The 17,861-nt window shown below is 35.7% G+C and overlaps 1 protein-coding gene across 1 annotated transcript in view; it reads left to right on the top strand.

Moving 5' to 3' along the window:
* Positions 1–14,571, top strand: part of LOC139699110 (spidroin-2-like) — a 32,079-nt gene extending 17,508 nt beyond the window's left edge. Inside the window, exon 7 of the mRNA XM_071598136.1 lies at positions 11,140–14,571. Coding sequence (XP_071454237.1) covers positions 11,140–12,276 — 1,137 coding nt within the window. The 3' untranslated portion in view covers positions 12,277–14,571. The remainder of the gene's footprint in view (positions 1–11,139) is intronic.
* Positions 14,572–17,861: the final 3,290 nt, after the last annotated feature.

A 17,861-nucleotide genomic window follows, 5' to 3' on the forward strand; every position in this document is an offset into this window, starting at 1 on the left:
ATTTAAGTATATTTTACCTCATTTACTTCTGATTATTTGTTGTCATGGTTTCCGATAAATGTCTTCCAAAAATTTCTATAGCATGGTGCTTTTATCTTTGTAACTACATTTACAATGCTGTAATTTACCTAGCTTTTTTCCAAATTTAATTGTATATAGCATTTAGGTCTTTAATACTTACACCTAAGCATTTGTACATGTCTGTACATAATTGAATGTTATAGAGATAATAGGCACTTAATTCCATTATTAAAACTGATGTTTGTTATAAATTCGTAATTTAGGTGAAAATGCTAAAGCTTTAAGTTTTAATTTTTTTAATGTTGAGTTTTAGTTTTATCGTCTTAAATCTGTTAAAAGCTGTCCCCTTTCTTCATTTTTACTAGCTCAGGTGATGTCACTTGTCTTAGTTTCTGTATAAAAATGAGTGTGCATCGTCTCAGTTGTTGTCAGACAATAGTTGACTCAGAAAAGATCCAAGAGAGATAGAAGAAATCTTGAAGAACTGTATGGTAAAAAACTTTCTCCTACAAACTTAGACTTAGAAAGAGAATATGACATTGATTAATATAGATTAGGTCCAGGCATACTCGACGATAGAAAGGGGATGGAATTGAATAAAGCCGTGGGGTAGACTAAATTCCTGTGAAACTAACAAAAGATTTAGGAAAATGTGTGAGGAAGAGTCTATATGGACTGATTAGTAGCATCTATGTGGAAGGAATCTGGCTGGAAGACTTTGTGAGAGAGTCGGAAAGAGGTAAAGGCTACATCATGTAAGGACTACAGAACCATAATTATGATTTTTATCACGCTGATAAATTGGTTATCAGGATCATCAACAAAAGGATGGAGAGCAAGGCAACTGATTACTTAGGGGATGATCAGATTGGGTTTAGGATGGGGAGAGATACGCATGAGGCCATTGCAGTGATGAGATCACCAATCAAGAGGAATATAGAATATAATCAGGACGTAGTTGCCTGTTTCATAGATTTCGAAAAGGCATTTGATAGAGTGAGTTGGGAAAAACTAATAAGTATATTGCAGGAAATAGGAATAGATTGTAGAGACAAGAGGCTAATCCGCAACCTGTACATGTCTCAGACTGCTCAGGTGCAAGTGAGGAACAGAGAGTCAAGATGGGCAGTGTTAGGGAGAGGTGTAAGGCAGGGTTGTGCATTATCATAGGTGCTGTTCAACTTGTACGTGGAGGAAATGATTAAAGAGGCATGGGAAGAACTGGAGGAAGAAATTAAAGTCAGAGGGGAAATCGTAAAATCATGTAGGTTTGCGGATGACCAAGCTCTAGTTTGTCGGTCAGCCAAGGGGTTGCATGCATTGCTGAGTGAATTGGAAATTCAGTGCAATAGATATGGGATGAGAATCAATGTAAATATAAAAAATAAACAAAGGTGATGCAATTTTCCAGAAAGAAAAAGGCAAAGCTAAACATTAATATAGGAGGGCAAAAACTAGAGCAGGTAGAACAGTTTACGTATCTCGGTAGTGTTTTGGACCTACACGGTCAAAGAAGAAAGGACGTAAGGAGAAGAATGGCCCTAGGCAAAGAGGCGGAGTTGATGACAGGGACGTTGAGTAAGGATATTAAGAAAGGACTCGTAAAAACTTTGATATGGAGTGTAGCTATGTACAGCATGGAAACATAGTCACTGAAGCAAGATGATAAAGTAGATCAGAGGCTTTTGAAATGTGGGTGTGGAGAGGGTGAAATGGGCCAAAAGGAAAGTTAATGAAGAAGTACTAGGTATGGTGGGCGAGGAGAGGGGTTTGTTGGGAGAAATCCTATGGAGGCAGGAAAAGTGGATGAAGGGGTTATTGACCGGCAGTGGAATGCTGAAGACTGTAATAGAGGGGAGAATGTTAGGCAAATGAGGAAAGGGCAGGAATAGGATAGGGATGTTGGACGGAATGAAGGGAGGAATGAAGAACTCAGAGATGAAGAGGGACTTTATGTAGAGTAGGTTGCTGGATTGTGTTTTGTTAGGAGTCACAGCATATTTATTTGGTGGTTGTGTCTATCCTAAACCTACCTTAAAAGGTAGATTACTTGACAGTAAAAATAATAGCTAATTGCCTAGACATAGAATGGATTTATGGACAGAGCTTGTTTCCGTCATATTTTATTGAACCTCCATCAACTGCAATCACTTCTAGTCAAATTTACATAGCTTTAGCCAAATTTGTATATAAATTTGATTTTCATCTACTGTAGTTCCATATTTCTTTTTTGTGCTGTGGGAGAGCCTCTCTTGTCCCAAAATTTCCTCATTTCAATTCTCTTTCCATTTTTCCCAATTTTTCAACCGATTCCATTGTTCCTCGAATAAAAATTATGTTACTCTCAAACACCATAGTGCAATCTGCAGACGTAAATGCTTCCTCAGTAGCTATTCCATTTCGTTGAATGGATACAGCTTCCTATGCCATGAGTGGCTTTTAGCACCTCGCACAAGCAACCAGAACTTAAAGCACTACTTGAATATGATGAAAGTTGCAAAGATCACAGATTTCTTCTTTATGCATGTTAAACTGAGAGAGTGAGGGGAATTGAGGAAGATGTTACTCTTTCTCTCATCGTGTTGAATTCCATCGGCTTCCCCTGTCAAGAGGGGTATTCAGCACCATGTTCAAGCTACCAAGGCTTTGTGCCCCACATATACTCTTATGTTTCCCCATATCACTCACCCTCCCCCACTCCTGCCTCCCCATACCGACCCACTCACGAGAAACCGGACAAAGCAGCTTAGAGTATGTTGTCCTTTTTCATATGGCTGTATATAAGCCATAGTATGTTTTACATAGTAGTGAGGTATCAAAGCACAAAGAAATATTCTATTCCTCCTTTTTATGAACGGTTGGGAATTTTACTCTTCAGAAAAGCTCAAGGAATACAGCAGATGTTGTGGAAAAAATCTGTATTTGACACTTTTATGAAGGAACAATCTTTACCTCTCATTTTGAGGTGCATTCAAGAGGTGCTACCATTTCACACCTGGGCATTTTTTTTGTTCTTTGCAGCTGTTGCTCTAATGAGAGGCAATGCATTTAGATAGTGTGCATTGAAGAAAATTTTATCGGAATATTTTAATTTTTGTCTTGTGACAGTTTTTGTTCATGGTAACTTTTGCTGTGAAGCCTGTATATATTTTTTTTATTTTTGTTACTTAGTAGAGGCTATATTTCATTGTGGTCCTTTATAGTGTAGTTGCCAAGAATTAATTTCAATATGACTGAAATGATATTGCCCTCATCCCATGTATAGGTTTACTATATTAGTGAAATGATGTATCGCTATTTTACATAATTTGAGTATCACTTTCCAGGTGATCTATGTCACAATAGTACTACCAACCTAATAAACTCAGGAAATTTCTTGATAGTTGGGAGTGGGCACTCTGAGCATTATGTAAGGCTACATGTGATATTTTGAGAAATTATTTTAACCATATTAAAGTGTGAAAATGTTAATCATATGTAAAGATAATTAAAGCAGTAATTATATATGTAAATATGATTTGACAATGGAGGATGGTGCTAACTAAATGTAATGTTTGTTCAAGTTTTAAATTAAATATAACTGAGATAGATATTGTTAAAAGTTAAGCAAATTTCGTTGTAAGGAAACCATTTGCTTTGTCTGAGGAAACACATCTTGGCTTCACAATTGAATAATTTAAAGTAAAGTTGGTGTATTCGTCATTAAATTCGTATTCAGTTTATTAAGCAAGTTATGATGTGTCAACAAACAACACTCACTGTGTGAACGAAGTGGTTTCCTATAATGATAAGCCCAGAAATTTCTCCCAATAATGAAATAAGCTACGTTAAAATAAATTATTCATTTCCATGTTTAGTGACACAGTTTTGAAACTTGTAAATTTCAGATGTGCATAATAATATGATAGAATAAGTTACTTAGCATTAGTTTTAATCTGGCTGTTCATGGCTTCATGCTTAACTTTAATTTAAAACTTTGATATGTTATCATTCATTTTAGGTTTTTAGAGCATTCCGTTAAAATTCCATTTTGGTAAGTTTTGTGCCTTGTCGTCATCTTTTAGCTGTTGTATTTGTTGTTGGCATAGATCTGTGTATATATGTCAGAGCTAAGTATTACCATTTGAAGCAATTTCATCTTTGTTTATTATTTCAACATTGATAGTATTGTCATTGTAGCCTCTTATTGTGATCAATGTTGTTCCTGCATTGTGTATGTTGTAATTGTAATATATACATAGAATTCATGGCAGTGGCCTTTCAGTTAGTAGAAGCTGTACTTAAAGTATGGTATTATTTTGCTGTAATTCATAATAATGTATTTATGTTGCAAACTTAATAGTAAGGTTGCATTTCATAATAATTATGCCATTAGAAGTTACCATCCTTTAGTCTGATTGTTCTTATATTTCTTGTAAGTCCACTGGAAAAAATACTGTGAGTTTAATTTAGAATTTTCACTTAAGTTAGGCATTAAAAAATGGAAGTTCCTAAACAAATGGAAAATAAGTAGTTATGAAGGTTAGAACCCTCTGGCATAACATGAATGACTAGGGCCAAGAGAAGTGAAAAATTGTGGGAAAAAGTTATGTTGCCAAGAGCTCTTATTTGAAATTAATATCATATGAGCTAAGAAAACTTGTTTAAACCAACTTCACAGTATGCTCTCCACTTTAGTGAATTGTTTTCTGGGCCCTGTATATGCTCAAGTATGTATATTCAACATTGCATTTCAATTATTGCTTATTATTGATTTCAGCCTTGATCTCATTGTTTCCCAAAATGCAGAGTTTAGCACAATGTATTCAACACTAATATCATCCATACTTACCTCCTTTGATATACTTAGTAAATATTTTACTCGATAATTTTCACATTCAAGATAAAGCAGTAGCAATAAATAGATACATAAGTGTTAATAATTAGTTAACTAGTATTAATAATTATATGGAATGAGGTAGTTCAGGGGTAGAGCATTGGAATACTGACTGGATGGTTCTGGTTCAATTCCTGGGTACTGGATCTTCCTGTGAAACCATAGGTGGCACAGTTAAGGAACTGCCCCCCCCCCCTCCTTCCCTGATATGTGAATTTCACATGCCATTGGGCTTAGTATTAGGTAAAATCTACATCACCTATCAAGCTGACCTTTGGGTTGATAACTATGATTATGGTTTATTAATAGTGAGATAATGTGTGTCTATGAAACACGACTTTGTTAATATTGTTTGGGTATGTGGATTTAGTCATACTACCTTGATCAAAAAGTTCCCGGAATAACCACCGTGTGGCGCTCCCATCGTTCCGATTTGAGTTCTGTTTTTTTTGTTAAATTGGTACATCTGTTGTTGATATTCCCTTTAAATCTTAGTGTCATAACTTGACATTTGCAAAAGTTACGTAGCCAAGAGTACATCTATCTCTGTGTGTGTTGGCGATTTTTTACAATTGCAGAAATGGATTTAAATTTGCAACAACGAACTTGTATTAAATTTTGCGTAAAAAACGGATTTAGTGGCGCACGGACGTTGGAAATGTTGGAAAAGTGTTTCGGCAACGATTCTCTAAAAAAAAAAACGGTCGTTTACCAGTGGCACGAGCGGTTCAGAAGTGGTCGTGAGTCAAACGAAGATGATGAACGCAGTGGCAGACCATCGACATCGAAAGTCGGTGAAAAAATTGATAAAGTAAAAGAAATGTTGGTCAATAACCGCAAATTAACCATCAGAGAAATAGCGGAGGACTTGAACATTGCCTATGGATCCGCCCAAGACATTGTGGTTAATGATTTGGGTTTCCGTCGTGTAGCAGCAAAGTTGGTGCCAAAAGACCTCAATTTCATGCAAAAAAGAGACCGTGTTGACGTCGCAAAAGACATGATTTGCGAGGCTGAATCCGATCCCACATTCATCAAAAGGATCATTACTGGAGACGAGACGTGGGTTTATGAGTACGACACGCAATCCAGACATCAGGCAAGTGAATGGCGTTCACCAAATGAGCCGAGACCAAAAAAAACCACGTCGTTTTCAGTCAAAAAAGAAGGCAATGCTGACGGTTTTCATGGATTACAACGGTGTAGTGCATCATGAATTTTTGCCAGACAGTAAACAAAGAGTATTATTTGGGCGTTATGAGACGTTTGCGTGAAGCAATTCGCCGAAAGAGACCAGAAATGTGGGCAGAAAACTCGTTGATTTTGCACCATGATAACGCACCGTCGCACAGTGCTATCATTATTCGTAATTTTTTGACGAAAAATGCAACAAATACCATCCAACAGCCACCGAATTCACCTGATTTGGCTCCCTGTGACTTCTTTCTGTTCAATCGAGTTAAAAAACCATTACGGGGAACGCGTTTTGGCAGCCGAGAGGAAGTAATGGAAAAATCGCAGGAAGCACTGATGGACATACCGAAAACCGAATATAAAAAATGTTTCGAGGATTGGATCAAGCGCTGGCATAAGTGTGTTGCAGTCGATGGGGATTACTTTGAAGGGGACAATATAGATTTAGATGAATAAACTTGTATTTTTAATTTTCTGAATAAATTCCGGGAAATTTTTGATCAAGGTAGTATATATAGAAGTAAGATGAACCAAGACCTATTTTTCTGCTAGACAAGAGTGAGATGATTCATAAACAGTGACAATAGTGCACTTTAAAAAGTAGGATTTGGAATGTATGTCTTTTACAAAATCCTATGTTTTACCTTCACATTTCAACTGAGAATATATTATCAGCTATTATTGTTGGAGATATAAAATGTTATAGTATAAATAAGTTTAAGTAATATTAGCTAATAATTAGTATTACATTTAATTTGTAATTTGTTTTTTTTTATTTCTAAAATCTCTTTCACTGAAAGTAGTAAAGCCTTCTTATTTCAATAGAATGCCTTTTCTCTTAAAATATTTGAATTTGTACAATTTGCCTGTGCATGCATATTCAATAATAGATTGAAGTCATCATCTTTTACAAAATTTTTATTTCATATCCAGAGTCATTGTTTTGCATTTCTGGTTGCTTTACCTTATTCCTACGTAGAAATAGTAATGACTTGTCATCAGAAATCCATCGTTGAAAAATATACCTCTTAATAGGGAATGGTAGATTGACTCGAGATGCTTTACCTCAAGGCTCAAAGAAATGTTTAGCATGTCCACTTGACATGTGTAAGTAGAAGGAATTAACTACTTTTCTATGATATGCAAGCTTATTGTAAAAAAATAAGTTCCAACTTCATTGGTATGGAACCATATAAAATGTTAATATTTGTGGTTTCTTGGCTTGTGCAGGATTAGCTTCAAATGCTTCTTTATATGTCCTCTAGCTGCTGTAGTTATTCATATTTAACAGGGGCTAAATTTAATTTTAAAGCTAACATTGTGCTTTGAGGCCAATGTGACACCAGTTCTTTTATGAAACAGGATATTGTATATTATGACAGATCAGATCTAGAGAATGTCAGCCTTGATGAATGTTTGTGCTCCTCCCACTCCATACTTATACTTTCCCCATATTTTAACTCATCCCTCCTGAGTCCAATTGTAATACCTGCATTGAATATGTTTGCAGTCTCCTCCCGTTGTCTCCTTAGTCCATGCTAGCATATGTCTTCAAACCACCCACTGGTCCTCTAGCTTAGGAAACATGCCCTTTCAAAAACAAGATCCCTTTCACCTCTGCTCTCTGCATTAGTATACAGTATATAGGATGAACTTTGTCATTTTTGAACCAATTGTCATCGTAAATACTAGGTTAATGTGCAAGTTGTTCCAAGAAACTGCGGGAGATGCCGCAACAATAACTTTTAATGGAGTCATCCGCTAATAAACATTTCAATGCAACAATTCAATGTAAAAATCATTCGCCTTGAGCGGGACAAAATTTTAGAGTTAAAGAGGATTCCTTAATAGCTTAACCGGCTCTAAAGCACATGGGCAGACATCGAGGGATCTGGGTTTGAATCTCAGTCAAGGCAAATGATTTTTACTCTCTGAAATAGTTGCATTGAAATTGCAGTGCAAGTTATTATTTTTGTTTTAAGTATTTCTGTAATAAATGAAGTCTTTTATTGATAAAATGGATTCAGAATGAGAAAATTTATGAAAAACAGAGGTAAAGGATTTTATATTGTTCTATGGAACAATATGATAATTAATGGTTGCAAATTATGGTGTGGTTGCTAGTCATTTATTATTAGTTGCCTTTCTTCCATTTTCTCGCCACCTTTGAGACATTGTCTCTTCAATTAGAAATTAGGTCCAAGACTACTCAATAAGTAATATTATTGTAAAAATTGTTTACTTCCCATCACTGCTCATTAACATAAAAAGTATTGATGATAATGGAAGTAGTTGTAAAGACTATCAGTAGTTGAAAGATGGGTCTGCAATAGATCATAGAGGCATGTTCATTCAATTATGGTGAGAATATGAAAAGTTCACTTTAAAGCTTGACCAGAACACCTGGGGTAAAGACTGCAATAATCATAAATAAGACCGAAAATGAGGGTGGTTGGTCTAAAAATAGGCATAATGTTAAACTGAAATAACAACACTGCCGAATGAAATATAACACTTGTCAAAACTTTAGATTAATTAATTGGCTTCATAAATTTTGAGTACCTTTACCCTTTTATCATTAGTTCAACTTCTCTAGTGTTTCCATTCAAGTGTTATTTCTATAAGCTAAAAAGTTAATGAGACGGGTCAAATAATTCAGAAAAATTAATGGGAAACATACGAGGGTAGTTGAAAGGTTCTCGGAGTCATCACCAGATATTAGCACTAGCGCAATTAGTTTCCTGCATAGTAATAGGTAATCCTTTTTGAATAAAAACGTAACGTGTCAGTGCTCTGGGAAGATATCTGTGGTGCGGATGCCTCTCTGTTGTTCTTCCAGTCTAGTGATTTGTGAATATGGAAAAAATTGAGATTCAAGCAGTGATTAAATATTTCATGAAGAAAGCAAAGGGAATCCATGCAGACTTTCAGAACATTGGAAGACTCTGCTCCTTCATATTCAACTGTTGCCAAGTAGGCAAATGAGTTTGTTTGGTCGGGAAAGTTTGGATGGTGATCAGTATGGTGGTTGGCCAAACTGTGCCCAGAAATTATTGCAGAAGTGCATAAAATGGTCATGGAGGATTCCCGACTGAAAGTGCAAGAAATTGCTGAAGCTGTAGGGATGTCATCTGAATAGGCATATCACATTTTAAAAGTGGAATAGGATATGAGAAAATTATTTGCTAGATCGGTGTCGCGACTCTTAATCGCAAAACGCATAAGAATGGAAATTTCTGAACATGTTTGACCCATTTGAAGAGCAACCAACAAGATTTTCTGGACCAGTTTGTGACCACAGATGAAACTTGGGTCCACTACTATACCCCAGGGACAAAACAGCAGTCAGTGAAAAAATGTTCATGCTATGTACCACCACAAAAGAAAGCAACAGCAATGTGGTCTGCCAGAAAGGTATTGGCTTCAGTTTTCTGGGATGTGAAAGTGATTCTGCTGATTGATTATCTTCCCAGTGGTCAAAGAATTACTGGACAATACTACAATAACCTCCTGGACCAACTACAGCAAAAGAAACACAAAAAAGGCCCATATTTGGCAAGGAAGAAAGTCATCTTTCATCAAGACGATGCATGCCCAGACACAAGTTTCTTCGCCATGGCAGAAATACGTAAACTAAAATATGTATTGTTCCCACACGAATCTTATTCATCTGATTTGGCTCCATCAGATTTCCATCTCTTCCCCAAGCTCAAAATTTTCCTCTGTGGATGGAGATTCTCTTCAAACAAAGAACTAACACCTGACGTAGATAGATATTTTGCAGGCTTGAAGGAATCTAATTTTTGAGATAGGATCAAGACATTGGACCAAGTGCATTAGTGTACAGGGAGACTACTTTGAAAAATAAAAAAGTTTCACTGAGGTAAGTCATTGATTTCTAATCCATTCCGAGAACTTGTGAAATTACCCTCGTGTAATAAGAGGCAATGAAAATTGTCTGAAAATTATAAAAAGTCAAGCTAATTAATTACTGGTGAAATTTGTCACCACTCTGATTGGCAACATTGAAATAGATATGTATTGAATTGTTCTTGGTTACATGAATACTAAATTGAGAGGATTATGTGTTTCAGTTTTATTTTCTAATTTTAAATCAATGTGATATGACTGTGTTAGGTTTTAACCCAGATTCCAATTATAAGGTTCACTGGAGTGTGTGCTAATTGCATTGCATGTTTTTAGTGATTTAAGGTCCTTTTTATCATTATTCAATGCCAAAGTGATGAGTTTTTCCTCTAGTTGATATTTGGCTTTGAATTCTTAGTTTATTATGATGGAAAATTGCTTCCATGTATTAGCATGAAAAGGAGAGAGTTTCCATGTAATGTTTTATTCCTTATGAACCCCATTAACTGTGGTTGTGGCCAGTCAAGCATAGTTCCTCTTCCTTCACTCTCATCCTTTTCAGATTTAAGAAACACCCATGCATAGTTTAGATTATTTCTGTAAATGAAAAAATAAAAGGATGATTTGCCTCATAGCAAGGCTTTGCCAAATTGACACTTACTCTCATGAAAGTGTACACCTGGATCACATGAAAATGCCTCAGCCAAAGTTAAAAGATTATTTTGAGCTTTTAAATATATATTGGGCTATTAAATGCCTAAAATATCATTAATGTTTTAAAATCATTTCAAAATGAGGCTTCATTCTATTACTGTTGAGAAACTTGTATTTGATGTGGGCTAAATTTTTGTCAACACCACATTTTCTCAAACATAAGTCTTCTGCTCAAAAATTAAGGTAATTGTAATGGAAAAGAAATCAAAAATTTTTTGCTTTTCTAGGAATTGTCTTTTTGTGGTTGGATGTTTATATGATTTTGTTTGTACATATTAGTTATGCACAGTATGTGATTCCACTTAGCTTTGATGGGCTTGATTTTCCCTTTTCAACTTCTAATCAGAATTGAAGAGTTTTTTTATTCTGAGCATGACTTGTGTGTGAGCAAATATGGTGTTTCTAATGAATTGGGAAACTGTGAAAGTAGTGTTTGCTGATTGCAAATTCCTATACCCTACCATCAGTACCCCTCATTACCACAAGGCCATGGTGATAGTGGTCAGCAAAGTGGAGTTGGTAGCGGTTCCCTTGGTGGTCTTGGAAGTTTGGGCACATTGATTGGAACTGGTCTGGCAGGGGCTGCCCTTTCAGGAGTATTGGGTGGCAAAGACACTCCTACAACAACTAGCAACAACCCTGACAGTAAGCCTAAGAACCCAACCTACACAGATACTCATCCATCTCATGCCGGTGGAGGAAGTAACACTGGCACTACCTCAGCTGGTGGCCTTGGTTATCTTGGAAGTTTAATCAGCCCAGGTCTTGCTGGTGCTATTCAGGCAGGGTTAATGGGCCCAGATCGTAATGCAGCATCAGACAGGAAGTACCCAAACCCATCTCCTCATAGTGACCCTTCTGCTGGGTCAGCTGGTGGTCTTGGGTCACTCGGAAGCCTCATTGGTACCGGTTTGGCTGGAGCATTTCAGTCCGGATTAATGGGTAACCAGGATCGTCCGCAGCCAAACCCATATGATAGAAGGTCACCAGTCCCTTATGGATATGGTGGTCAAGGGCAATATGGAGGGCAGAATCCATATGGTGGGCATAATCCATATGGTGGGCAGGGCAACTATGGAGGAGGCCAACCAGGTGGAGCAGGAGGTCTCGAGTCTCTCGGTGGCCTAATCGGTTCAGGATTGGCTGGAGCAATCCAGTCGAGACTGTTCAGTGGAGGTAATGGTGGTAAGGAGCAGTCACACAGAGCCACCAACTTGCACTCAACCAAAGATGGTGAAAAGCCTGGCTATAAATCGGGTGGTAAAATTGATGAAGATCTCATAAGATCACTTGATGAAATGCTTGTTGGTCCTGAAGGCGGTAAGCCAATGAAAAAAAATGTGATCAACTTGGTGGATGAAGCTCCAACAAAATCTGCATATGTCAAGCAAGACCAATCAGTCGTTGAGTCTGAAATAAGTCCAAAAGAGGAGCAGGAAGTAGGATCTGGCAAGAAGCCTGAGGAAATGACTGCTGATGATATTTTTGCTGAATTTGCCGAAAAGCCTGTGGTCAAATCTGCTGTTAAAACTACTCCAAAACCTGTGAAAGAAGATGGCAAGCCAGTGGAAGAAACAATTCAATCTGCTAATTCTTCTGAATAATCCATGAGTCAATGTTTTTTTTTTCAAAATACCATTCTTCTTGCCCATTAATGTTATGAATATAGCTTCTAACATTCTTATATGGCGAATACTGATTTTCCTATTTCATCTTCCTCTTAAACATTTTAATATACATAATTTGATGACTAACTACGTCCTTTAATCTTGTGAACTCTTGATAATCTGGGCAAAAGAGCATAAGAGAGACAATGACTAATGGAAAAATATGTAGTAGTCAAATTTTTTTTTGATGATTTTTAATGAAATTACACAGAAAGAACTTACATTTAATGTATTTTTGCAGCCTTGGCTTTTTAGTATACATAAATTAATTTTCTGATTTGCATGACATGTTTTTAGGTCTTTCTTTTATTTTAAGGGTGTACATGCACAAAAATAGAATATCATGAAGTTAGGTGCAGAATCTGCCCTTCTGCTCTGCATGGCACAAGCTAAAATTGCACGAATAATTAAAAGTTTGCCTTTAGCACACATGTGATAAGAATTATGCAATTTTTGCTAATGCAGATAATCAAGAGTTTACTATATATATTTTAGATAGTACCTACTTAACTCAGTAAATATATTTAATGAAAAATGGGTGTCAAGGGACATTTTCATCTTGGATTAGGTAATAGAAGCAATATTGCCATGATTCATAACTGCTGTAAAAGGGAGCTTTGCTCTAACACAAATTCATTCACTAGGTTGAGCAAGATGGCTTTTATAATCAATGGGCTCACATGTTACTCAGAATTGATGGCACAACGTTAAATGATTAAAGAAATATGAATTGATGGCATGGCAACTTGGAAAGTTGAGTCAATATTTGAAAAAGGCTAGTGAGTTGTTGATCAGATATATATATATATATATTTATATGTATTTCTGTTGCCTTATCATAATAGCTAAGTGCCTTGGATTTCATGAGGCTTTTCCGTGCATTATAGATTTCAAAATTCATCATAACTATGCTTTTTCTTAATTCGTGTCTTCAAAAAGACTGTATAGGAAGAATTTGGAGAGAGAATTTCTTGGATCCAGGGAACTTATTGCATAATAGGTAAATTTAAAAAATGAAATGTGATTTGTAATACTCAATGTTATTCATATCAAAATAATGGAATGCAAAAATATTATTGTCTGATAGGCTGTGATAAATCCTCAATGAAGTCATGCTTTTGTAGTATGGATGTCATAAATTGCATAATTAGTGATGGGTAAGACATCATGAGACTGAATTTAATTGAGAAGGATCATATTGTTAATACAGCTTTTCCCCCTCATCAATAAATGAACTTTTATGCAATGCACTTGTTTTCAGAACATACATGTGTCATCAGACAAGATTTTGAAGTCAGAGTCATTATCATAATTTTTGGAATGTAAAGCTACATCTTTAACTTATATATTTATTGCAGTTTTATTCATTATATTTTACACACTCAGGTTCTTTTATATGCATTTACTTAACAGTTTTGAGAAATTCTGCTGTTGCATCTTTAATTTATATTTACCTACTAATCTATGGAATTAATGCATCATTTTGCGATGCTTGTACAAGTTTTTCAGGTTATAATTCATTAGAAATACTTGACTTTAATATTTATCCTTTGCAGTTTAATGGTTTACATTTTCCATTAGGCTTAATTTATAGATAACTTACTGTGGTTCTGATGGCATTACTCTTCCTTTACATATAGATTGCATGACTGCTTGTGTTTTTGGTTTCTTTAGGAAGAATACTTGTGGTTTGTGATTTAATTGTCAATTGCAAATTTATTAATATACTATGATAATTAACTAACAAACTTAAATGAATTATTATTTTGCATGGGTTCCTAATTTTCATTTCAAGTTTAACTTTTGCTTTGGAACTAGATGCTTTGATGTTGGGATTGATTTGTATTGTTTATTCACTTGTGTTATCAGAGCTTGAATGTGTTCAATTCTTGATGTTTGGTAATTTGGTGGTTGCCTTGTTTCATTTGCTATGCTTCTGTTGTGAAACCTGGTAGTATTGTTATATTTACCCTCGAGTCATACTTGAATCCGTATCACTTGAATTAAATATTGCAAATAATTTCACCTAACTCCTAAATGGTGTAGTTTGTGAAGGTCCTTATTGTGTCCATTTTAATACGATCATCTACCTTACTTGTACTACAATACAACTTTACACACAGCACATGAAGAAAATGGGAGGAAAAGGATTGGGAAAGAAAGCCCTGAAGTATGGAGTACCTGTGGCCGGATTGGGCTTGGGAGCATATGCCGTAAAAAAAAGTTTTCATGGTGGTTGGAGTAGTTCCAGCAGTAGTAGTAGTAGTGAAGAAGAGTGAAATAAATGTTGGATGTGATTTTGGTGTTCATTCATGTAACAAGAATTAGAATGTTGTGCGAGGTTTTAAAAAGAGATTTGGATTTAATTATTTTCATTGTAAATATAATTCATGTAGCTTTTGTTGCCTGGATCTGTTAGTTTTAAACAAAAGCTTTACAACACTTGATCATTGTTTCATTTTTTACATTTGTCTCATATTTTGTTGCACTTTTTGTACCAACAGACTTAACTTCATATCCTTTATTTATTCTGACAACTCGATAGTCATGTCAGCATTGTTTGAATTGGGGGAGGGAGAATCTATTTTATTCTTATACATATAAACATTGGTGCTTGCTTTTTGACATTTTTCAGGTTTGGGTATAACATGTCTGAATTACTAATTAATAAATTATCATACATTTTAAATAAATGGTAAAAAAATGTTTTATTACCAAATTAATCTAATGATGATGCATCTATATTATTGAAATGTCTGCTGTTATTAAAAATTCTTACACTTGTAATTTGAGGAATGATTTGCACCACTGCACAGATAAATCCGTGAATTAACTATGTTTAAGATTATTTGATGTTTTTCTAAACGTGAACATCATTTTTTGCCTTATGACATAAGACTGGTGGAAGTTACCATATTTTAAAATCATACTCTGATTAAATGAAATGAAAAGAATATGATAAATATTAATGAATTAATTGTGTATTGACACATTTACACTAAAATTGTTTCTAAAAATAGATATTGATTTTAATGCTTTTTGTATAATCTATGTATGTAATATTATTGGGAGATCAGCTAATTGTCCTTAATGTCAACTAAATTGATGTAAAGCTGGAATGTCAAGTGTAAGCTCTATGTTGTTTTTTGTCTTATTGTCAATAAATTCTATTTTTCAAAATTTTTCTTTATTTTAATGATTAGTAAGTCCATTTCCCCATAGTTTCATTATTCAAAAGCTTGTTTTGCTATCTAAACTGAATTATATATTCATCTTAGTGATGCTGGATATTTTTTTCATGGACAGCAACCTTGATGTTGTGGAAAAATGTATGCTCTCTCTCAAGAGTTAAGTTGGTAGGTGCATCAATAAATTCTCCTGTTAGGGTAATATATGTTTAGGTTAAAGGCTAAGAGCAAGATGAAATGTCCACAGAGCAGCTGTCTGATGTCATTTGGACAGCCTTTTTGGCGATGGTGCCACATAATACTCTTGAGGAAGGTACCGCAAACCAAAATTATATCTTTTTTTACGACAGAAATATAGATAGTGAATCTTGAAAACTAAGACTTGGTTGAATGACACTAACAGTATTTGGGTACATTATTCTAGTGATACAATTGGCAGCATGAAAGGGATAGACATGACTTCCATGCACTGGATAATCATGTCACCGACTGCTTAATCATAGTATCTGACATTTTCTCGTGAGAGTACACTCACGCATGGTCTCTCCATAAACAATTGAATGTTTCTCACTGGCTGCTTACTTACGTGGTCTGTGCAATAAATGCATGAACTGGTGCAATCTGGTGGCCATGATGTGGACTAGCGACACTAGCTGCCTGAGACCCAATGAGCTGTCTATGCTTGGCGGATTGTCGAGCTGTGCGTATGGTGCCAGTGTGTTAGTTTCTGTTGTCCTTGTTTTTACTGTTCGTTGAAAATGGAAATTGACGAAATCATGAAGCAACGAATCAACATCGAAGTTTTTGGGTAAAGTGCGGTAAAGGTTATCAAGAAATTACTGAAATGTTGTCAGCTGTTTACAGTGATAAAGCTCCGAAGAAAAAATCCATTTTCAACTGGATTAAGCATTTTAAAGATGGCCAACAAAATGCCACGGATGACGCAAGGCCGGGAGTGCCTTCAACCACCTGTGTTGACGATAACATTGATCGTGTGCAGTCCCGTGTCCTTACCGATTGTCAAAAAACTGTCCGAATGATAGCTGATGAACTGAAATTAGGAAAATCAAAAATGCACATTATCTTAACCAAACATGATGGATGGATCCTTCACCTTGAAAATGCACCTGCACATTCAGCATTGGTTGTTCGCCAGTTTCTGGTAAAAAATTCAATCACCATCCTTGATCAACCTCCTTCTGCAACTTTCTCCTATTCCCAGAATGCAAAAATGTTATGAGGGGACATCACTGGGAAGATGTGGACACAATCAAGCAAGAACCGACAAAGACAACTAAAAAGGCTAACTGCCGAGGACTTCCAATGGTGCTTTAAACAGTTGAAAAGAAGATGGAATAAGTGCATAGATGAATGGAGACTTTGAAGGGACAAAAATCGATTTAGGCTAAATTTTACAAAATAAAGTTTTTATGGCCTCAGTTCACGTATTTATTGGACAAACCTCGTATGCCTATGTTCAGTTTATTGAAATTCATGATTCAGCTATCACTTTTGTTTAAACTCCAACCTTGTCATCCTGCCTGAGAGACTCCCAATTGTTTCAAAATGGACAAGTTTTTCATTCAAGCCCATTTATTTAGATATGTTGATAGCCACAGGACTGTCGTGCAGTTCCTTATTCTCAAAAGTGGAAGTGATGCAAATAATCATGTTTGGATTACTTGCCAAGTTATTGAATGTGCATATTACCAAATAAAAGTGGCAGTATAACTAATATATTTGCGACCAGAAGCCATGATGATGGAGCCATCAAGGTATACCAGTTATACTCGTAACTTTGGTGCGAACAATGTATGGGGAAATTGAGAATGGGGTTATAAAAGGACATCGAAGACATACATTCTACACACTCGATGGATTTCAAAGTGGCCTATCCAAGCATGGACATTGGTGCAAAAGTGAATAATATGCACTTATATTGAACAAAGCTAAAAATTCAAGGCTTGAAATGCTCCATAAAAATAAACATTTCACATTAAAAAAATCTGGCTCAAATTGAAATAGTCATTTACCAAACATTAAGGCCAAACTAATTAAAATAATTTTCAAAATTACTAGTGCAAAATTGACAAAAACTGGGATCATCAACAAAATATCTAAAATACTGCAATAAATATGCCTTTGATTGCGTTAAGTTCTCACCTTATGGATATTAGGTAGTTTCCTTCGTTTTTAAAAATAAGGTTGAAGGAAGCCTCCTGGGGATCGAGATGGTGCGGGGGCTAACGTACTGGCTTCCCACCCTGAGGGCGCGGGTTCAAATCCCGGCGCTGTTGAATATTTTTCAGAGGAATCTCGATCCCTACTTGAGGT

This window comes from Hetaerina americana, unplaced genomic scaffold (genome assembly GCF_022747635.1).
Source record: "Hetaerina americana unplaced genomic scaffold, ioHetAmer1.1.p SCAF_9, whole genome shotgun sequence".
In the NCBI taxonomy this organism is placed as follows: Eukaryota; Metazoa; Arthropoda; class Insecta; order Odonata; family Calopterygidae; genus Hetaerina; species Hetaerina americana.